Source organism: Denticeps clupeoides, chromosome 4, assembly GCF_900700375.1.
Source record: "Denticeps clupeoides chromosome 4, fDenClu1.1, whole genome shotgun sequence".
Lineage (NCBI taxonomy): Eukaryota > Metazoa > Chordata > Actinopteri > Clupeiformes > Denticipitidae > Denticeps > Denticeps clupeoides.
The window spans coordinates 23,379,481-23,400,321 of record NC_041710.1 but is presented as its reverse complement, the minus strand read 5'-3'; the positions used below and the strand labels follow the sequence as shown (position 1 = coordinate 23,400,321).

At 40.7% G+C, this 20,841-nt stretch overlaps 2 protein-coding genes across 3 annotated transcripts; both read left to right on the top strand.

The window, feature by feature from the left end:
- Positions 1–6,599: 6,599 nt before the first annotated feature.
- slc43a1b (solute carrier family 43 member 1b) lies at positions 6,600–17,174 on the top strand. Of its 2 annotated transcripts, none has more exons than XM_028975872.1 (15): positions 6,600–7,702; positions 8,591–8,745; positions 9,539–9,722; positions 9,975–10,030; positions 11,076–11,152; positions 12,655–12,747; positions 12,886–13,019; positions 13,136–13,275; positions 13,658–13,804; positions 14,098–14,133; positions 14,304–14,424; positions 14,518–14,650; positions 14,963–15,036; positions 15,300–15,423; positions 15,530–17,174. In XM_028975872.1, exons 1-15 carry the CDS (start codon positions 7,572–7,574, stop codon positions 15,731–15,733), a joined length of 1,809 nt encoding a protein of 602 aa, XP_028831705.1. In that variant the 5' UTR covers positions 6,600–7,571; the 3' UTR covers positions 15,734–17,174. The 2 variants fall into 2 exon arrangements, with proteins under 2 accessions (XP_028831705.1, XP_028831704.1); XM_028975871.1 differs by having other exon boundaries at positions 8,588–8,745.
- Positions 17,175–17,385: 211 nt separating this feature from the next.
- tmx2b (thioredoxin-related transmembrane protein 2b) lies at positions 17,386–20,825 on the top strand. Its single transcript, XM_028975873.1, has 8 exons — positions 17,386–17,680; positions 18,261–18,321; positions 18,514–18,627; positions 18,739–18,815; positions 18,915–19,021; positions 19,142–19,207; positions 19,447–19,576; positions 19,702–20,825. Exons 1-8 carry the CDS (start codon positions 17,492–17,494, stop codon positions 19,885–19,887), a joined length of 930 nt encoding a protein of 309 aa, XP_028831706.1. The 5' UTR covers positions 17,386–17,491; the 3' UTR covers positions 19,888–20,825.
- Positions 20,826–20,841: the final 16 nt, after the last annotated feature.

The following is a 20,841-nucleotide window of genomic DNA, read 5'->3' as shown; positions in this document are numbered from 1 at the left end:
AACTGTGGGACCTATAGTCAGGCGTGTGCCTTTCCAAATCATGTCCAGTCAACTGATTTTTCCACAGGTGGAAATTAACCTGCTGAAACATCTCAATCTCAACATTTCAATTTTGAGCTTCATGGCAAAGGCTGTGAAAACTTGCGCACTCTCATATTTTTTTGCAAAAACGTCAAGTAAACTTTTTTTATGTTGTCATTATGGGGTGTAGTGTGTAGAATTCTGAGAAAAAAATGTATTTAATCTTTCAGGATGCACTGTATGTGTGTCAGGATTGGCTGCAGCTGGAGACATCGCCTGTGCCCAATCAGGACGGCAGTTAAAAGGCACTGTGGAGCAGCCGGTCGGTGCTGCGACATTCTTTTGTGGACCCTGCAATTATTTTGTGTAATTTTGTTGTAAGTTCTGGTAATCGCCACACGCCTGCGGGTTAGTTTTGGTTCACCCCTTTATTTCCCCTGTTTTCAGCCATCGTGCCTGGTTTTGTTTGTATTGTAATAAATCACTGTTTCCCCAGTGCTACCTTCCCTCATCAGCTTGCGGACATGACAATGTGTGTTTTTACTGTTATCGAATGCTTGGCTAAAAGGTATTTACGGAGTATCTGAGTTCCTAACCTTCCAAAGCATAGAATCATTTGTTAATTCTTAGTACCAGTAAGAGCCCGGAGTCTTGTGAGCATAATTCACGTGTAGGGGAGTAATCTGTTTACTTGTCACTCAGATAATGTTGGACGAGTCTAAGTTGACCTTTATTTATAAAATTATGTTATGAAAAGAATTTTAGAGTTTTATAATTTTACCGGTAGCCAATGCAGTGAGATGGGGACATCAAAGTGATCACACAATGAAATTGTGCTGTTTTAAGAACATTATTGAACATACTGTAATTTCACATATTGAATTAAACTCAACATTTACATTTACATTTAAAGCATTTGGCAGAATTAAAATGCATGCGTTTATGCCAGCGCAACATACATGATACATTTTCACTGCTTTATGTGAAATTTTAATAAATTTCTCAAAATAAAAATATTGGAGTTATTTTTGTGGAAAAAAACTAAAGGCCACAGACCCTAGTCATATAACAAAAAAGCTTAAGTTACAAAATGTAGTTAGCATGGCATCCTTTGAAACACAAAATTTACAGAATATCTAGCAGCTACACACACAAAAAATATATATATACACACACACACACACACACACACACACACACACACACACACATATATATATATAATATAAGTATTTAACATAATAATAATAAAATATTTGTTCATGATTAAATAAAGCCAAGAAAAAATATGACATTAAACAGACTAAACACTTTTTTTTCTACAATGGCTGCCAAAGAGTCAGAAGCAGATCTGACTGGAAAATCTTTTCAGGTCCTTTATCCAGCTTTGGTAGAAGTTACAGCGTCTCATGCAGATATCCCACATGCTCTCACCTCCCAGGAATGGTGCAGGGCACACAGCTTTGACTGAAGTTGTATCGCCCTTTATCTGTGAAAGAAAAGGCAGCGTTCCTCACTGTCATTTACAAAGTCATTTACAGCATTTATCAGACGCCCTTATCCAGAGCGACTTACAATCAGTTACAGGGACAGTCCCCCCCTGGAGCAACTTAGGGTTAAGTGTCTTGCTCAGGGACACAATGGTAGTAAGTGGGGTTTGAACCTGGGTCTTCTGGTTCATAGGCGAGTGTGTTACCCACTAGGCTGTGATTCTCACTGCCTGCCTTATGTTTTTAGAATGAATGCTTTCTACTGAAAAGTTGTTTTCTCCTTTACTGAGTAAACCTCCAGGCTTACCTGAAGGTGAGTGATGATGGAGTTCACATTTTTAGTAATTTCACTTTGTGATGGTGAGTTGTCAGCAATGGACTTGTGGCACTCCAGGTACATGGACAGCATCTGTAGTATTCCTCCGTTCTGTGCAAGAGGAAGATGAGCTGAGCTGAGTGTACTGTTAAATCATATACAGATCTATTGATTTTAAGATGTCAAGATGAATTGGAAAATGTACCTCTAACTGGAAGCTTGCAGATTCAGATATGGTACAACTCATCTAATGAACACAAACATTTGCAGTTAAAAATCAATTTATATAGTAACGTGATAATGACAACATTTATAGAGCAGTAGCTGTACAGGCATTTTTTAAAAATCACTCGCCTCTTGTGCACAAGATTCCTTCTTTTTCTGTAGCTCATCGCTGAGTCGGCTTATTAGATTGCCGGACTTCTGGCAGGACTGTTCTGGTGCGGTCACATACATGCCACTATGGCAGGGCCACAAGGCCATCATTAGGAAGATTAAATACCCAGAGTGCACTGCAAAACATAGACCATGTCCAACTGTTAAATAACGTCCAAGTGTGTGCCATGATTCACAAATTTTGCCTGTAGTATGCCTGGTTCAACTTCACTACTGTGACAATGAACACAATTAAAATGAAGGAAATCACACACACTTACTTACTTTGTGTGTTGTATGTTCCACTCTCCGAATGCCCAGATTCACAAATGTGACTCTTTGACAGAAGGGATGCTCTTCACTTCACTTCAGGTGCCCGTCCCAGTGCAGCACAGGAAACTGACATGTACCATGCGGCAATGGCATAAATATCCATGCTGGTAGACTGATGCATCCTCAAATCAGATATTTCTCAGAAAATTTTACAAGAGATTTCTGAGGATTTCTGAGTAGTGGCACACTTCCTAATGTCTCATAGCTGCTCAGATTAGAGAGAGTGCTGAGGCACGTAGGTTCATGTCAATAATCCATATCTGTGCATTTAAAAAAATAACTCAAGTATTCCTGTCTCTTTGCCTTTTCATTCATAAGGACGTGCCTTCTGTGATTGCTGTGGATGTTGATTTTAGTCCATTACAAATATTTTGCTTTGTCTTACACTGTTTAGTTGGGTATGTGTGTGTTACAAAAAATACAACCAAAAATGGTAATATGGGGTCAACACAGATTGTGGCAGAAGAAGGGGGTTCATACAGACTGTTAATGTGTTTGTGTCTGCCACACTTTGAAACAATGAAGTTTAAAGATGGAGTCGAGCCACCATTCCACCACGCCTGCATGTCTTGTTGAAGGGTGTTTGTTGTTGTTTTTGCTGTCTACAGGGGTAAAAATTATTCCAATGTGTATACTCAATAATACAGGCAGAAAGTCTCTGTACCCATATGCTTAAATGTGCTTATGCTTAAATTTGTGGTTTTCCGCAATGAACAGTGTACCTGATGTAAACGTTTGAGCCAAGGGGAAAACTAGTGATGCAATCAAAGTTTGTCAAGATCATTCATACTCATTATGATTTCCTGTTTTCTCTGTATCTGGTTTTTTTTCTTTTCATTTTGCACATTTTATTACCAAACTAACTCAGGTATGACATTAGTCATCTAATTTCTTTTGGATGGTTGAATTGCAAGATTAGGGCTTACATTAATAAAACATTTAGTCAAAATATCTTCAAGATTTGGATATTCTATGTAGTCAACTGGCCGCCAACTGCCTCCTGACCAATCCAGCCTCATGGAGTTTCAGCTTGAAGGTTCTCAGTCATCCAGGTCAACGCTTCGCCCTTCCATTCCAGGGGGCTTTCTCAAGTCTGACTGACTGGTCGGAGAAGCAGGTTTATAAACCCTGTGGAGCCCTGAAGGTGGTAGTTGGTGGCCACCTGTGGGTTGTCCTTCTCCTTGGTTTTCATAAATGTTAACGAGACGACCTGAGCCAGAGACGTCACAGGCAATAGCTTGTCCTCTTCGGACTGGCATTTATTTTTCCCAAATATGTACAGATGTTTTAAACATGTTGTAAACATGTATTAAATATCCAGTTCTCACAGTGGTTCACACTCTGGCTCAGGTCGTCTCATTAACATATATGAAAACCAAGGAGAAGGACAACCCACAGGTGACCACCAACTACCACCTTCAGGGCTCCACTGGGTTTATAAACCTGCTTCTCCGGGCCAGTCAGTCAGACTTGAGAAAGCCCCCTGCAATGGAAGGGTGAAACATTGTCAAGGAGCCATAATCAGGTGCCTTGACAGCAGCCACTCCTGGGTGTCACAGTTGTCAAAAAAAATCCCACAAAAAAAGTTAAACAACATCAAAATTTAGAGATTTGTTTAATTTTCTTACCATTTTAAATGTACCAAACTAACATTTCTAATGGAAATGTATGGCTAAATAAATATCTTAGATGTTAGCAGCAAGCTTCTAGAATTTCTGTAATAGAAAATATTTTACATAAAGTAATTAGGTGACTGACTCCGGATATAATCTGGATATTTAATACTTGTTTACAACATGTTTAAAACATCTGTACATGTTTGGGAAAAATAAATGCCATGGCTGTAGTTTAAAAAAAAAAAGAAACTTATGAAAAAATAATGTTATAAGAGAACCAAATCTTGCTGCTTTATGGCTGTTGACTCAATGTGCTGATTCTCAAAAAAAAAAAAAAAAACTAAACACCTACAGAGTTTCCGCACATGTCAGGATTACAGCGAAATAGTGACTGTCAGGAGTCAGCAGTTAAAATGATATGAAGTAATGTAGTGATCATCAGTGACGTACTGGCATGAGTAAGCCACATGCACGTGATATTACTTGGTGTCTGTCCCAAGGAGGGGAAAATGGGGAGTGTTGTGTCAGGAAGTGTAAAGTGTTAGCCAATCAGCTGTGAGGAGGGAGGAAATGAGATTTTATATATATATATATATATATTACATTATATTACATTAAATTAGATTATATATATTGAAAAAGGCATTGAAAATATATGGAAAAGTTTATCATATATTGAAATATATTTACCAATGTATTGTATGTAAATATAGGGTTAAGTGTCTTGCTCAGGGACCCAATGGTAGTAAGTGGTTTTGAATTTGAACCTGGGACTTCTGGTTCATACGCGAGTGTGTTACCCACTAGGCTACAACCCTGCAATCTATCTATCTATCTATCTATCTATCTATCTATCTATCTATCTATCTATCTATCTATCTATCTATCTATCTATCTATCTATCTATCTATCTATCTATCTATCTATAATAATAATAATAATAATAAAGTGAAATGATTGTCACATGTGATACACAGCAGCACAGCACACGGTGCACACAGTGAAATTTGTCCTCTGCATTTAACCCATCACCCTGAGTGAGCAGTGGGCAGCCATGACAGGCGCCCGGGGAGCAGTGTGTGGGGACGGTGCTTTGCTCAGTGGCACCTCAGTGGCACCTTGGCGGCTCGGGATTCGAACCAGCAACCTTCTGATTACAGGGCCGCTTCCTTAACCGCCAGGCCACCACTGCCCCAAAAGTATCGTATTCTGAGAATGAGCCCCGTTGTGTTCACGGCTGATTAGACAGCGCCTGCATTACTCTTGCGGTGACGACGTCGGCTCCGGGGAGCGTCTTGGCTCAGGTTGAAGAAACCGGGTTCTTCGTGTGTAGCCTAGATGACAGGCCTATCTATCTATCTATCTATGCCATATGTAAATATAAGTACACGCCTTCAGTACATGCTTGAACTCAGGGTGTATTAGCATGCTGGCTTGGCAGGTCGGACCCACCACGTGGAGTTCTAACTTTAAGGATCTGAAGAGCCAGGTACCATTTATAGGCACGGAGAGGGAGAGAGAGAGAGAGAGAGAGAGAGAGAGGGTGAGTGAGAGAGAGAGAGAGGGTGAGTGAGAGAGAGAGAGAGGGGAGAGAGAGAGAGAGGGTGAGGAGAGAGAGAGGGTGAGTGCGTGAGAGGAGTCGAGAAGTGTGATTGAGAGAGATAGATGCGATATGCTTGGTGTCGAGCGCGTGGATCGCTCTGTCTAGTACAGAGCGAGAGAGAGAGAGAGAAGCACCACATGTACCACGTGATCGAGTCTTTCCAAATACAAAGCCGAGAAACTCGGAAGGAGCGCTAGTAAGTACGCTCCCGCGCTGGGTTTTTTTATTTGGGAAGATATGAAAGTTTATTCAGTATCTGGCTCGCTGCGCGGCCGTCGGGCCGACTCTTTCCAGCACGTTGCGCCGCGTTTTGCAGGCTTCTTACGGGACGTCTGCAGCGCGCCGTGGTCTCGTCTTGTTGGTAACGCGCGTCCCTCTCTGTCCCGGGGCTGAATCCGATGTCTCTGTCTCGCCAGATCTGTTTACGTAAGTTTGCGCGGCGGATTTCGGAAGCCGCATTCTCGCCAGTGTTTGTCTTTGGACTGAACATATTTGGTTACTGTGGAAAGCGGAACCAGAGGCGCGCCGCGTGGCTGGAACCGACAGCTGGCGGAGCGCGCGGCAGGGTGGGTGGGCGGGTGGATGTGTGAGTGGGTACGTGGGTGAGCGGGTAAGTGGTTGGGTGTGTGGATGGGTGTGTAAGTGTTTGGGTGTGTGGATGGGTGTATAAGTGTTTGGGTGTGTGGATGGGTGTGTAAGTGTTTGGGTGTGTGGGTGAGTGGGGGGGGGGGTGTCGTGGTGGGTGAGTGGGTGGGTGTGTCGTGTGGGTGTGTGGGTGCTGCTTGAGTATGACTGGCTGGGTGATTTGGGGTTGGGGAGGTGTCATCATACGCTTTTGGAAATGACTTTGGTTCGCATCCTTCTTCACAGAAGACATTGTAGGAATTGACATCATGCACTTTACTTTAATGCACAATAATTTGTCATAACCAACCTAAATCAACACTTAGACAGTAAAAAGTCAGACAAAAGGGATTTTACTGCACAAGAATATAAAGTTAAAATGCTTGGATCATTCTAATACAGAGTATCAACTTTTGATGCGAGATGTTTCTCCCGTTCAAGCAACAATCAGTTTCTTTTGTCAGTCTGTCGTAGTCCACAATCCCATCTCTAAAAAAAGCAGACTGCTGCTGGTGCATGGTGAGGGTGAACCAGACAGGCCTGCGATATATGAAGGTAGCTGACCTGAGGGCCAAGAGAGGCAATGAATCTGGCATGAAAATGACCCACAAGGTCTCCATCAATCAGGTGATGTCATCTTTAACAAGAGACTACTATTAATATGCTCACACCCCCATATTGGAAGTCATGTCTGGGGCCTTCATAGCTGGTTAATCATTTTTCAGAATCATGTTGGGTAGTGTTTACTGTGCTGTTTCTGTCAAAACCGATTATCAAATAATTTTTGTTGTAGTTGTTGATTGGCTGATACTGGTTTCTGCCAATAGCAATAGCAAACACAAGCATTAATGGAATTTTCTTTAATGCTGAATTTACCAAATATTGTTGAATAAATGAATACACAAACAATTAAAACCTCAGCGGTTCAAAAAGGACAAAAGGCCAAGTGAAATTCGCTACTCCTTCCATAATGAAGCATGCAAGAGAAGCCCAGTTACTGTGTTAGTTTTGCGGATGAGAGGTGTTGAGTACACTGTAAGAAAAATGCACATTCTGGATATACTGAAATGTTTTCACACACAAACATGTGTTAAAGCTTCATTAATGTTATATGAAAGTTTAACACACCTTTGTTTATGCTGAAGCCTGTGTGTTATTTTTAATAGAAAATAATCTATTTCACATCCATCTGTATGATATGTGTGTGTGTGTGTGTGTGTGTGTGTGTGTGTGTGTGTGTGTCCATTTCACCTGTTGTCAAGTCTCGGATTTGGAACGGGAAGGATACAGGATATTTGGAACGGGAAGCAGGACATTGTCACAGGTAAGGATTTACAATGACAAAAACAGACACGAGGGACAGGGAACAGGGGAAAAACACTAAGGCACAATGCCAGGAACTGAGCAAGCACCCAGTATCCACGTTAATGTCGCAGCACCCACTGGGTGCTGTCGAACTGAACTATCGTGCCCAATCTCAGATGAGATTACTCAGGACTCCTCTGGGCATCACACCTGTATCTGTATGAGCGTTTCATGTATGTGTGTGTGTGGGTTTTCAGTAGTATATGTTTGCGTAACAAACGTCTGACATGTTAAAATGGCCCCTCATGTGTTGTGGTCATTTATCAAACAAAAAAAAAAGGGGTGTTTTATCATTTGATTGTAAAAAAAATAAACAAATCTAGTGAAGGACCATCTTATCTTATCGTATCTTAAAAAGGTTTTATTACCATGCTATAAAGCTTCTCCTCAATACCTTGGAGATTTGTTTGAATTCTGTGATATCTGCTTTATCTAGATGTCAGCTTTTCATGACAAAACTGTACAATGGTTTTACAGACAACAATGAAAATGCCTTCATTTGGTAAAATTCTGAAACTACCCGGTTCTGAAAAACCCAGCATGATTTCCAAAAACCTATTGTGTGTAGTGCTTCAAGGCAGAAGTGGATGTACAAAATGAAACTCAAATACAATATTTAGATTTCTCCTAAAATAATTAAATAAAAGTATAAAATAATAACCAGAATCAGAATCATAATAGTAAAGTATCTAAATATTTTCTATGTATAACACAGCTCCCTCAATTCTAGTGTAATCCAAGAGTAGAAATTCAACATGTTTAGGTTTAGCTGTTAGGTTAAGTGTTCCTTCACTCCACATATATTATAGTTAATGATGGAATTCACACTTTCTTTCTGTCCCAGAAGGATGGCTCCCTCTCTTTCCCAGGCCTACAGGAGGCGTTGGTGGATGGCGGTGACGGCCATCATAGAGAACTTGCTGTTCTCTGCTGTTCTGCTTGGATGGAGCTCCCTTCTCATTATGCTTAAACATGAAGGCTTCTATTCCCACCTGTGTGAAGGTATGTGCCCATGGCACTAATAATTGATTAACAAGCCACCGAAACGTCTTGGCAGACCTGCTCCTCATACACATAAGACTGGATGGTACACACACACACATATATATATATATGTGTGTGTGTGTGTGTGTGTGTGTGTGTGTGTGTGTGTGTGTGTGTGTGTATATATATGTATGTATGTATGTATGTATATATATATGTGTGTGTGTGTGTGTGTGTGTGTGTGTGTGTATATATTTATATGTATATATATATATGTTTGTGTGTATATATATATGTGTGTGTGTGTGTGTGTATATATATATGTATGTATGTATGTATGTATATATATATATGTGTGTGTGTGTGTGTGTGTGTGTATATGAGAGAGAAACTGTGAGAAACTGATGGTAACCCAATTTGAATTAAAATTTTATCATAAAAGCTTGTTCAGAAAAATGAAGCCCACGTTCCCGAACTACAAAGCTTAGTATTGCATGCCATATTAGACCTAAACTCAACTTTGGGCGTGAGAGTTGCACTGGAAGCAGTCAAAAGTGTACACTTAGCTAGATGTGTGCACTGGACCTGCCTGGAGAACCACTTTCATTCGTCCTGTGCTCTTACTTTTAAAGAAGAATGTTAATGTACTACAGTTATATTTTTTAACTCTACATGTTGTACTGAGAAGATTATTACTCCAAATAATCCACTGACAATGACAGAATGTGTGTTACGTTAGTCCTTAATGTCATCTCTTTATTCTCACTCTTACTGTTCCTGTCTACTTCTCAAATCACTTTTTTCATTGTAGAGAATGAAACGTACAGCGCTAATGTGACAGTCCTAGAGACTAAAGAGTGGCCAAGCTGTGTGGAGCAGGAGGAGATCTTGAACCTGGGCTTCACCATTGGCTCCTTCATCATCAGCGCTGCCACTTTGCCACTTGGCATCCTAATGGACAAATACGGCCCACGGCCACTGCGACTGATGGGCAGGTGAGGGCTGGTACACAGGTCGCGACATGGCCCTTATTAGTTATGTTCTGTGGTTATATGTCAACTGTGAAAATATGAATGACTTGGGACATCTCCCATGGTGCCTCTTCTGCACGATCAGATATTGAAATCAAAGGTATATGATACTCGCTAAAATCTAGCCCATAATGTCTTATGGCAATGTTGTCACTGTAATTGAAATGATTGTTGTGGCTGCATCCAGCTGTATCATAATGCCTGTCTCTCTCGTAGCTCATGTTTTGCCCTCTCCTGTGCTTTGATTGCTGTGGCTGCCTATGATCCAGCAGGTGAGCAGTGTGACAGTATTTCACAAAAATGAGTACACCCTCACATTTTTATAAATATTTTATCATATCTTTCCTTGGGACAACACTCATGATATGACACTTGGATACAATGTAAAGTGTACAGCTTGTATAACTGTCCCCTAAAAATAATGAAGGCTACAAAAGTCTCTTGGTCATGGAGTTTATCAGAGCTTCAGTCACTGGAATCCTCTTCCACTTCTCCATGATGGTGGCTGGAGATCTTGCTCACCACCACCTTCCATCTGCTCAGTAGGGTTTAGGAGACCTGGAGACCTTTACCCTCAGCTTCATGAAATCCATGTCTTGTATCTGCTTGTCTTCAGGAAATTGTTTGCAGACTTTCCCTTTCCTTTCATCATCTTTTGAAGATGCTTTCTTCTGGAACAACAGCCATGCTGATTTATACAGGGCGTGCCGTAGGGTCAGAGCAGGATGTTTTCAAAAGTCAACGTCTTGGTAGAAGGCTGAGCATGTTCTCTCACCTTCTTCGGTTGACCATGGCAAGGCCTGGGTATCACAATGACAAAAACATTCACTTTCACATAATACCATGGACAGAAAATGGCTAAATGCATTGTTGCTAGCGATTTAGATATTAATGTCTGTGCGTTTAGTTATTTTGTGGGGACAGCAAATTTACTCTCTCATACAAGCTGTACACTGACTCCTTTACATTGTTTCAAATTGAAAATAGATTTTCCTGTTGAATTAATATAACTTCTTTCCTTTGTACAGTTGTGACACCTCTATGTGGCCCTGCTATCATTCTGCAGTTTAGAGCATGTGACGATTTTCTCCCCTTTTTAGGGCACAATTTTAGATGCAGGGAAGTAATCATGTCCTTTTTCCAGAGTAGTGTATACCCCTATAGCACATCTTCTCTTAAACACTTGATCTTGTTGTTTGAAACTGTATCTAATGGCTTTCATGGAGTTGCCATGCCTGTAGTTCTTGGTTTTAGAACGTGGATTTTCCCCCATCAAATTATTTGGTGATTAATCGCTGTCTTTCATTTTGCTTCCAGTGCTGTCTGTCCTCATTTTTATCGCTGTGTCCTTTAATGGTTTTGGGGGAATCTGTCTCACCTTCACATCACTCACAGTAAGTCATTGTCTGTCTCTCCCTCTTTCACACGCACAGCATAAAGATCTAAAAATATTTTGACCTGGACAGCTCCTGAAAAAAATCCCTGTCTGTAGTTTAAACGGCTGGTCTTTTTGCTGATATTTATGGCCAATAATCTGAAGTGTCACAATGCCAAGACTGTGTCTATATATTTTTTTTTAGTTAGAGGTCAGTATAGTTTATATTATGGTGTGTTGTATGAGGCAATTGGTATTAGTACATGCCATTCCAACCTCTGGGCCTTACCCTTTTGCACGCCTCCCCTAGCCAACCAGAGAACAGGCTTTCCCACACGCCCTCCCCTTGCCCCAACCTTGCCTCGTACTTCACTACACAAGGGCACATGTATTTTCCTGTCCTCCTACTCTGTAAGAGCCCTGTCTGTCCAGATGACTCCTTTAGTTGGTCATTGCCAAGGTGTTCTTACGGACGCGGGTCTCGTAAGTTTACAGTTGACACACATCCTTCTTGGCAAATGCACAGAAAATAAAAGTAAGGTCATTGTGGTTTGTGGTTGAACCCAGGACAGGACCGATGTGATCTGGGGACATCGACCTCTCTCTCTTCACATTTTGACTATTAGTGAGACTTCTTTCTCTCTGTCCCTCTGTCTGTCCAGCTGATAGACTGTTTGATTTGGGGGAGGAGTGCTGATATTCCCGAGCCTCTGATATCACTTTAGTGACCTCGTACATTGGCACAGTTCACTGTCTGGATTAAGAATTGTGTAAAATGGATGGAGGCAGGGGGCAGGATGGAAAAGTTGACGTATGGTGAAGTCACACAAAAAAGGAGGGGAATAGAGGGGGGCAAAATGGAAGGGGGGCAGAGGTATCCTCAGATGAACTTGGAAAGTTTGGCCCTACATTATTGGAAGGACAACAGTAGACAGATAGAGAGTGTGTTTCAGTGTGTTGTTCTCAGTGTGCTATGCAACCACTAGGAACAGTGAGTACCCAGTGAGTGCCATGTTTCCTGTAATCCAACAACCCAGGTATCATGAGGATCAGCATGATCTTAGAAAATTTATTTTGTTTTCTGTTGTAATAAAGGCTGGAATATGAGGCACTGTGAAAAATCCTCTATGGAACAAAGTCACCAGTACTTTATTTGTATATTTCCTGGGAAATGATCTTTACCCTAAATTAGAAAGAAATTAGCGTTGTCTTGACAGCCATTTTACAAAAATAAACAAATTATTTGTTAATGAACGTTAGGAGGAATATGATTAAATATTATTAATTTTTATTCAATATTAAAATGTCTTTACATATTGAAATATTCAGTCACAATCTGATTTAAGTGGCTTATTCATTCTATTCATTAGTCATCCTGTCCAATGACTGCAGTCTGACTGGGCAAAGGTTAATGATATTTTATAAGCATTTTGTCGCCACCTACTGGGGAATTATTATTGAACAGCTGCAACCGTGCCCATTGGAAGCTTTTTGATTTTTATCTCCCTTACACCTCTACAGCTACCAAACATGTTTGGACATATTCGCTCCACAATTCTCGCTCTGATGATTGGCTCTTATGCCTCTTCTGCTGTCACCTTCCCTGGAGTGAAGGTGAGATAGCTGCTCATTCACAAAGTGTGCTGTACATCCAGATACAATAGTACATTTTCATTAATGATATGTAGCTTTCTCAAAAAAAGCAGTGTGTCCATTTAACATTGGTTCATTCTTCAATTCTTATTTTTTTAGTTGATTCATGATCTTGGTGTGTCATTCAAAGTGATCTTTTGGGGATGGGCAGGCTTTGCTTGCCTAGTCTTTGTCAACTGCTTTGTGAATTGGCCACTGCAATCCTTTCCTGCCCCTGAAGAGATGAGCTACAGGTGAATACATTGGTAGAGCGCATTGGTTCCCAATCACCAGCACTGAAAATAAGACTCTTCAGATGCCTTAAATCCACACATATTAAAGAAATATTTACAATTTCACCCTTACACAGTAAGAACATGATGGAAGACTATAAAACTGGCAATCAGATGAACACTCCTGAAGTCACCGAATGTCAGGCAATCACAGCTACTGACAGTCCTTGCTCCTTGGAACATAACAAGTGCAGTGGAACCAAACAGAAGGGTGTGGGTGAGTTCCTACAAAGACAATACCTCCCAGTCCAGATTAAATCCTATTCAGAAAAAAGGTCAACTGAAGGAATTAGTACAGTATGCAATTTATTTCTTACACAGTGAATACAGGAATGCTGTGGAATGTGTAGAAACATGACTTCAGATGTATCTTAAATCTTTAGCTGTAATTATGCCACTTTTGTTTATATATGTGTGTGTGTGTGTGTGTGTGTGTGTATATATATATAAAACATGACTTTACCCCCATAGTTTATATAAATATATATATTTAAACTACAGGGGTAAAGTTTGGGATTGTGCCACATGTTGTATTATAGAGCCCTATTTCAGATTTGCTATCTTGTGTTATAAAAGTAAGATGAATTCTCTGGTCTCAGGCTCACCTTCATTTGGCAAGTCTGTCTGCTCACCCATCTTCCTTTGGAGTCTCATCACCATGCCAATAACGCACTTGCGCCTCATCTTCTTCATGGGTGCAATGAACAAGATGATCGAGTTCCTCGTAACCCATGGTGACCCTCATCGTAAGCATCGTGATGACACTGTCATTTTGTCCTCTTCCTTAATGTATTTGTTTCTGTAATGAGATCATTGTTATTCTGGGAAATCACTGTATGAATTTGGTACGAATTAAGGAGCCTCAGAAAAACAAAATATTTTTTGGGAAGGCGGCTGGGATGCCTAGTTATTCGACTTCCACCATCTTACCAAAGATTTACAGGCAATTCCATATGATTATGGCCCACTGGCAGGCTTAGTGCATGTTTTATATTGCAGTTCATATTGCTCTGAAATCATTTAATCTTATATGTTTCAGCTTCAGAGGCATTGGCTTTGGAGGCTGAGGAGCAAGGTAGACAAGCACTCTTACCATTTTAATACATGCAAATGTATATTCAGGACATGTATTTGCATTTTTTATGTACTGATATCATTCCTTAGTATACAGAGGAAATATATTGCTGTGAGTAGGAGGCTGTTTGGCAGATGTGTGAATGATTAAATTCTATTTTCTTTCCACAGTTGCCTTTTACTCATCCATATTTGGCACAATGCAATTACTTTGTTTGGTGACCTCTCCCCTTATTGGCTATGTCATGGATTGGAAGATGAAAGACTGTGTTGATGAAGACAGCCAAGAGCTGTAAGATACCGACACTCAATCCAAAGAGGAAGTAAAAATTATGCTGCCAGTCTTGTTGCCAGATGTTTTGTCATGTTTGTGTGTTTTCAACAGCAGCTCAACAGACCCTCCAAAGAGAAACAACAAGATACAGAAGCTGACCAATTCCATCCGAGCGTTCATTTTCACCAATCTTTTGCTGATTGCTTTTGGAATCATCTCACTTATAGACAACCTTCCGTTACAGGTGCAAACAAATGGAAAATATAGCAATATTCCATGGAACTCTGTGGGTCGCAGTGCTTTCATCATGTTTCATCAAATGTATCTTGTAATGTATTATGTAATGTTGTGAAGTTCTGTTTCTATGAAATGGCATGATAAAGTACAGCACTGCACACATTCTTATAAATCAGCATTGACCCTCATGTTATCTGATGCTGTTCATAAACAGAACCATAATGTAATTCATAATCACAAATACACACTTGTACAGGACTGTGCAAAAATGACTTAGTTACACTTTATTCCATCTGAATGTGTTAACTTTGTGTCTCAGCTGTTGTCCTTTATCCTCCATACTGTGGTGCGTGGCTTTATCCATTCCTGTTGTGGAGGACTCTATGCTGCAGTGTAAGTTGGTTGTAAATCACACGGCAACACATTTAGCAAACAGACTCACAGACGTTCATGGCTGATTAAAAGGCACCTCAACCCTAATAACTAAAAGTATCTTTTATTTCATATACTTAATCTGTCTGAAATAGGCAGTGGTTATACTCCCTGTGTATGTGCGTGGTTGCCTTGCAAAGGAACGATACAAAAAATGAAAAAATGTTATGCTTTTATCCTTTCCGTGTGGAAGGTGATTGATTTAAAGTTGTCTTCTCTTGAAGTTACCCATCCAATCACTTTGGAACACTGACAGGGATGCAGTCAATGATCAGTGCTGTATTCGCACTGCTTCAGCAGCCCCTCTTCATGGTCATGCTGGGACCCCTCAAAGGAGACCCATACTGGGTAAGAGAGTAAACTCTAGAGCTTTCTTCAAGAATGCATCCTATGCATCTTACATGTTTGTCCTACACACACAAACATGGAAAATTGTTCTGTTCCTAATCCATAGATCAACATGGGGCTTCTCCTGGTGTCAGTGGCTGGCTTCCTGTTGCCAGGATACCTGCTCTACCATCGAAAGCAACTTATTTCTTTGAAGAATGAACGTGAGAGGGAGGCTACAAATCAAACACCATCAAAGAGGACTTCACTAACAAGGAATGACCAGGATAAGCAGAACAGTAATGGCCATATATCCAATGAAGTTTACTAGAAGTGTGTGGCTTGGTTCTTCTGTCAGGTTAGAAATGCACGCACATACATGGACTGAATACTCAGGCTAATCATTATTTGAATATTTTTTAAGATGCAGTAGTCCAGAAAAATTTAATTAGTATGGTATATAATAATATAATAATATATTATTATTTTGGTTTTAATCAGATGAGCATTTTAATGATAATAATTTAAACATGACTTGGGTCTCATTCCCAAGCACAATGACAGTATTATCTTTAGCCTCTCTGAGATACATCAACTGGCTGATTGAAGCTACCTCTACCCAACTCACACTAAATTACAGTCAGCTTTCCCTTTTCTGCCAGTCAGTCAGTTTTCTGAGGGATAATCATTGTCCACATATCAATTAAATCTGTTGTATTTTTGTCTTGGCCTGTGTGACTGTGTGTACCTGTCTCATTGTGAGTGTGGACCACCCTACCCCTTTCTAGCCCAAATTACAGTTCTCTGTTGGTCCTACAGTCTACGTACTGTGGGTATAGTCTATGAAAAGGCCTATAAAATGGATTTCATGGGATAAATGACACTGCTGCATAACATGCAGGTGTGTACCTGCATATACTGCAATGGCCAACTATGCTGTACACAGTTCTACTTTTATAGTTATGTACAGTTTGGGGTTAACTGTATGCTTTATTATTATGCTTTCTGCTTTTTGCCTGCTTTCATTTGGTTTATTCTTGTCTTTCTTTTGCATTCTTTTTTTTCAGAATTTCTGTATATATGCTACAGTAAGTGTTATGTTTGAAGTGTACATAAGTGGTGGTGCAATGGAAACCCAGTTATAGCTTTACCTGACGTTCATTTGTTTCAAGTTTAGTCAGTTGAGTATTTATTTAACTGTGTTTAAAGGCTTTGATAGCTAATTCAAATAGCACGTTCCACCTAGCAAAAGGGATGTACACTTTTTTTTATAATCTATATTTTTATAATCTATATAATCGAATATAAGCAGTTAAGGAATCGGCCCCGTAATCAGAAGGTTGTCTGTTCGAATCCTGATCCAGAAAGGTCACACTAAGCAAAGCACCGTATATGTGTGTGTATGTGTGTGTGTGTGTGCATATATGAATGATGAGCTTCATTCAGGTTGATTTTAACTTGTAATTATTTCCATTGAAAATATGACCCTTACAAAACAACTTGAGGTGAAATACAGTATAATAACAAATGTCCTCACATGTTAATAGTTTTACATTAGAGAGCTAGTGCATTTTAAAACGAGCCATATGCAAATTATATCTATGATATTTATAAAGCACCAAACTTTTTTGACTGTTAACACTAAGTGCCAAAGTCGTTATAAAGTGCCTGTGTTTTGCTATTTTATTTCTTTTAGAATTTTTATTTTTTGTTGTTGTTGTTATTGCTTGTCTTTGCTTGTCTCAAATAATATAAAGTTACCCTTAAGCGTGTTCTCTGTTTCTGGTGTTTTTCTTGGTACCGACACTCAGTCCAAAGAGGAAGTAAAAATGATGCTGCCAGCCTTTACCGTCTGTGTCGGGAGCTTGCACTTATACACCATTAATTACGGTAAAACGTCTACAGTGGACTTCCGGCTACTTCTCCGCACGACGCAGAGACCAAAACCAATGAACGACGTCGTTGCTGTTTAATGACCAATCAGCTTCGACCATCTGTGGGGGCGGGATCATCTTCAGCGTCTTGTCCGCAGTGACCTCCGCGCTGCCTTCCGTCCCTTTAATTCGCGTTTATAGCCTCTTCGTGGACAATGGCGCTGCTTACTCCGCTCCTTGCCTTCTTGTATCACTTGCCGCAGGTCTACAAGTGGCTCCTGAGGCCCTATTATGTCGCCTCGCTCTTCATGTCGATCGCTTTCCTGATGGTGCGCAAAACGCCGGGAGTCTGCGAGCATCTCTCGACGCAGCGGGAGGACGGGAACTCGTGCGACTTCGACTGGGTGGGTACGATGCGGCGTCCGCTGGATATGGGGGTGCGTGTCGTGATGAAGCCGGGGTGCGGTGCTGCGTCGGTCGATTCAGCCCCACCGGCCTCTCCCAAATGAACGCCGAGCTGCAGGCGCAGAGTAGATGCGCAGGAACCTGGTACATTTCCAAGATCGGCCACATTTAGAAATTAGTTGAATAGAAAAATACCTCAAATAAAAAGAAACGAATGATGCGCCTGATGAAGTTCAACTTTATTGCTTCTTTAATCGGTTTGCAGATCATTGGAAGACCTTTTTTCAGCATCAGCTGGATCTCGAGACTAATTGTTGCTGATAATGAACCTCTACATCTACACCGACATCCCACTCGATTTATAGCATTTATCAGCATTTATCAGACGCCCTTATCCAGAGTGACTTCTAATGAGTAGTTACAGGGACAGTCCCCCCCTGAAGACACTCAGGGTGAAGTGTCCCTGCTCAGTAGTCGGTGGGGTTTGAACATCAGACCTATTGGCTAATGAATTATTCTCCATGGCACATGAACCATGTACCATGGTTGTGACTGGATATTTATTTTTTCGTTTCACAGAGAGAAGTGGAGATCTTGATGTTTCTCAGTGCAATTGTCATGATGAAAAACAGAAGAGCAAGTAAGTGGACAGAGGGCTCTACAGCACTTCATTTGGACCCGAATGGTTTTGTTTTGTTTGCGACAGCACCGTTTTCGGGACTGTTTGCCACATGTCATTGTTCAGCAGCATTTTTTTGTTGCAACTCCTGCCTCTTCTGCTTCTCCATTCGTCAGCGTTTACATCGCTGATTACCTTCTCTTTCCCCTGTAGTAACTGTAGAGCAACACGTGGGAAACATTATCCTGTTCAGCAAGGTGGCGAACGTCATCCTTTTCTTCAGACTCGATATTCGCATGGGTCTTCTCTACCTGACACTCTGCATCGGTCAGTGCAAACATTTTGGCGACAGATGTCCTGGAATCTCCTGGATTCTTCAACTCTGTGGCATTTCAAATACATTTTTATTCAACTGAGAGCATTGTTTTCATCCTACAGTATTCCTGATGACCTGCAAGCCTCCACTGTACATGGGTCCAGAATATATCAAGTACTTTAGTGACAAGACTATAGATGTGAGTATAATCACAGGGTGAATGCATTACAGGAGTGGAATTAGTGAGTAAAGAGATCCGAGGACCACTGAACACTTTTGGCGTGCTTGTGTGTTGCAGGATGAGTTGGAGAAGGACGGCAGAGTGACTTGGATTGTGGAGTTTTTCGCTAACTGGTCCCCTGAATGCCAGTCATTTGCTTCTGTATATGCAGACCTGTCTCTTAAGTAAGACAACGATCAGCATAAAATACAGATTAATTTAAAGGATATCAGCCATCGCACCAGAACAATATAGTAATGATTGCATCCGCTGTTTTTAAGTGCTGTTTTTCTGTGTCCATGGAGGTATAACTGTGCTGGGCTCAAATTTGGAAAGGTGGACATTGGTCGTTATGGAGAAGTTTCAAAAAAGTAAGTTACACTCAACGCTTGGAAATACATTTACGGCATTTATCAGACGCCCTTATCCAGAGCGACTTACAACCAGTAGTTACAGGGACAGTCCCCCCCTGGAGACACTCAGGATTAAGTGTCTTGCTCAGGGACACAATGGTAGTGGAATTTGAACCTGGGTCTTCTGGTTCATAGGCAAGTGTGTTACCGCTAGGCTACTACCCTTAAACGCTGAAAATAATTTATCTCCTCATCAGGTATAAAGTGAGCACATCTCCGCTGTCAAAGCAGCTGCCCTCCCTGGTGCTCTTCCAGGGTGGCAAAGAAGTCATGCGACGCCCCCAAGTGGACAAGAAGGGAAGGGCGGTGTCCTGGAGCTTCACTGAAGTGAGGACTCATTCCTGCTTATTTGTGTTATTATTATTTTTGCTGCATGCATTTTATTTCTGCTTTTGTTGCTTAATTGCTGGTACCGGTTCAGATTTTAGCCCCTACCTTCTCGTCCCTTCCAGGAGAACATAATTAGAGAATTCAACCTGAACGAGCTTTACCAGAAGTCCAAGAAACTCAGCAAGACCAAAGGAGAGAAAGCTGAGAAGGCCAACGACTCCCAGTTCCCCCCTGTTCCCGAGGAAGAGGAGCCAGAGCCTGACACGAATGCCCAGGAAGAGGAATCGGAGTCCAAGAAGGATAAATAGGATCAAACGTCACAATCGCTTTGCAACATCACAATGGGACTGGATGATGTTATGCAAAAAATTCCAAGTGCTGCAACAAGGTGAGGTTCGAGTTTCCAAATGGAAACACATTGAAGATTGTGCCCACTCCTTTTTATTACTTATGAATAACATAATTGCAGAATCAGTTTAATTGTTTATCATCTTTGGTAATTTAATATAAATTAACATAAAGACTATCATGACTAACAGTATTACAGACCTTTAATTTTAGAATAAATCTTTTAAATCAGTCAGAGGAAACTGGGTAACATTTCATGCTTTCTACCTCCCACCTGGTTGGTAACAAAAGGAGTGTCTTACAAAGTGTCTTGATGCTGTGGTGAAGAAAGATGAGAAAGAATTTTTTTTTTCTTTAATACACTACTGTTGGTTCTTTTACTTGTGTGTCCCCCCCCGCCCTGTTCATGTTTTGCAACTATATTTTTCTTGTGCCACAAGAAGGGATGAATGTGCAGACTGTGTCGTCTATGGATCATGATTAAATGCAACGCTCTGACTCTGGTTAAAGATTGTCCCGTTGAAAGTTCTGGTCTGTGCATTGACCAGAACCTGGGCTCCGTTGTAGATCAGTGCTTATGATTGAAATGAATGAATAGTTTAAACACAGTAGCTGATTACATGAATTTTTCCCCTCCCTCTCACAAGCACATTCCTTTGCTTGATGCATTTGAATATACTGTGAAGTTTGCTATTTAAATGTTTTTCCATTTTAATCTTTAGTCTACCCAAAATGTCAGGTGTTAATGTCAGATCTGTTATTTGTATGAGTGCTGGAGAGTAAATCAGAACAATTTGACTTTTAATTTTTCTGTCTATTGAAGCATGGTATGTGCCATGGAACATGGGTGATTTTATTTTACTTTTTCATTCCAAATAAAACAAAACAAAACAAAAAACGTTCATGTTCATACA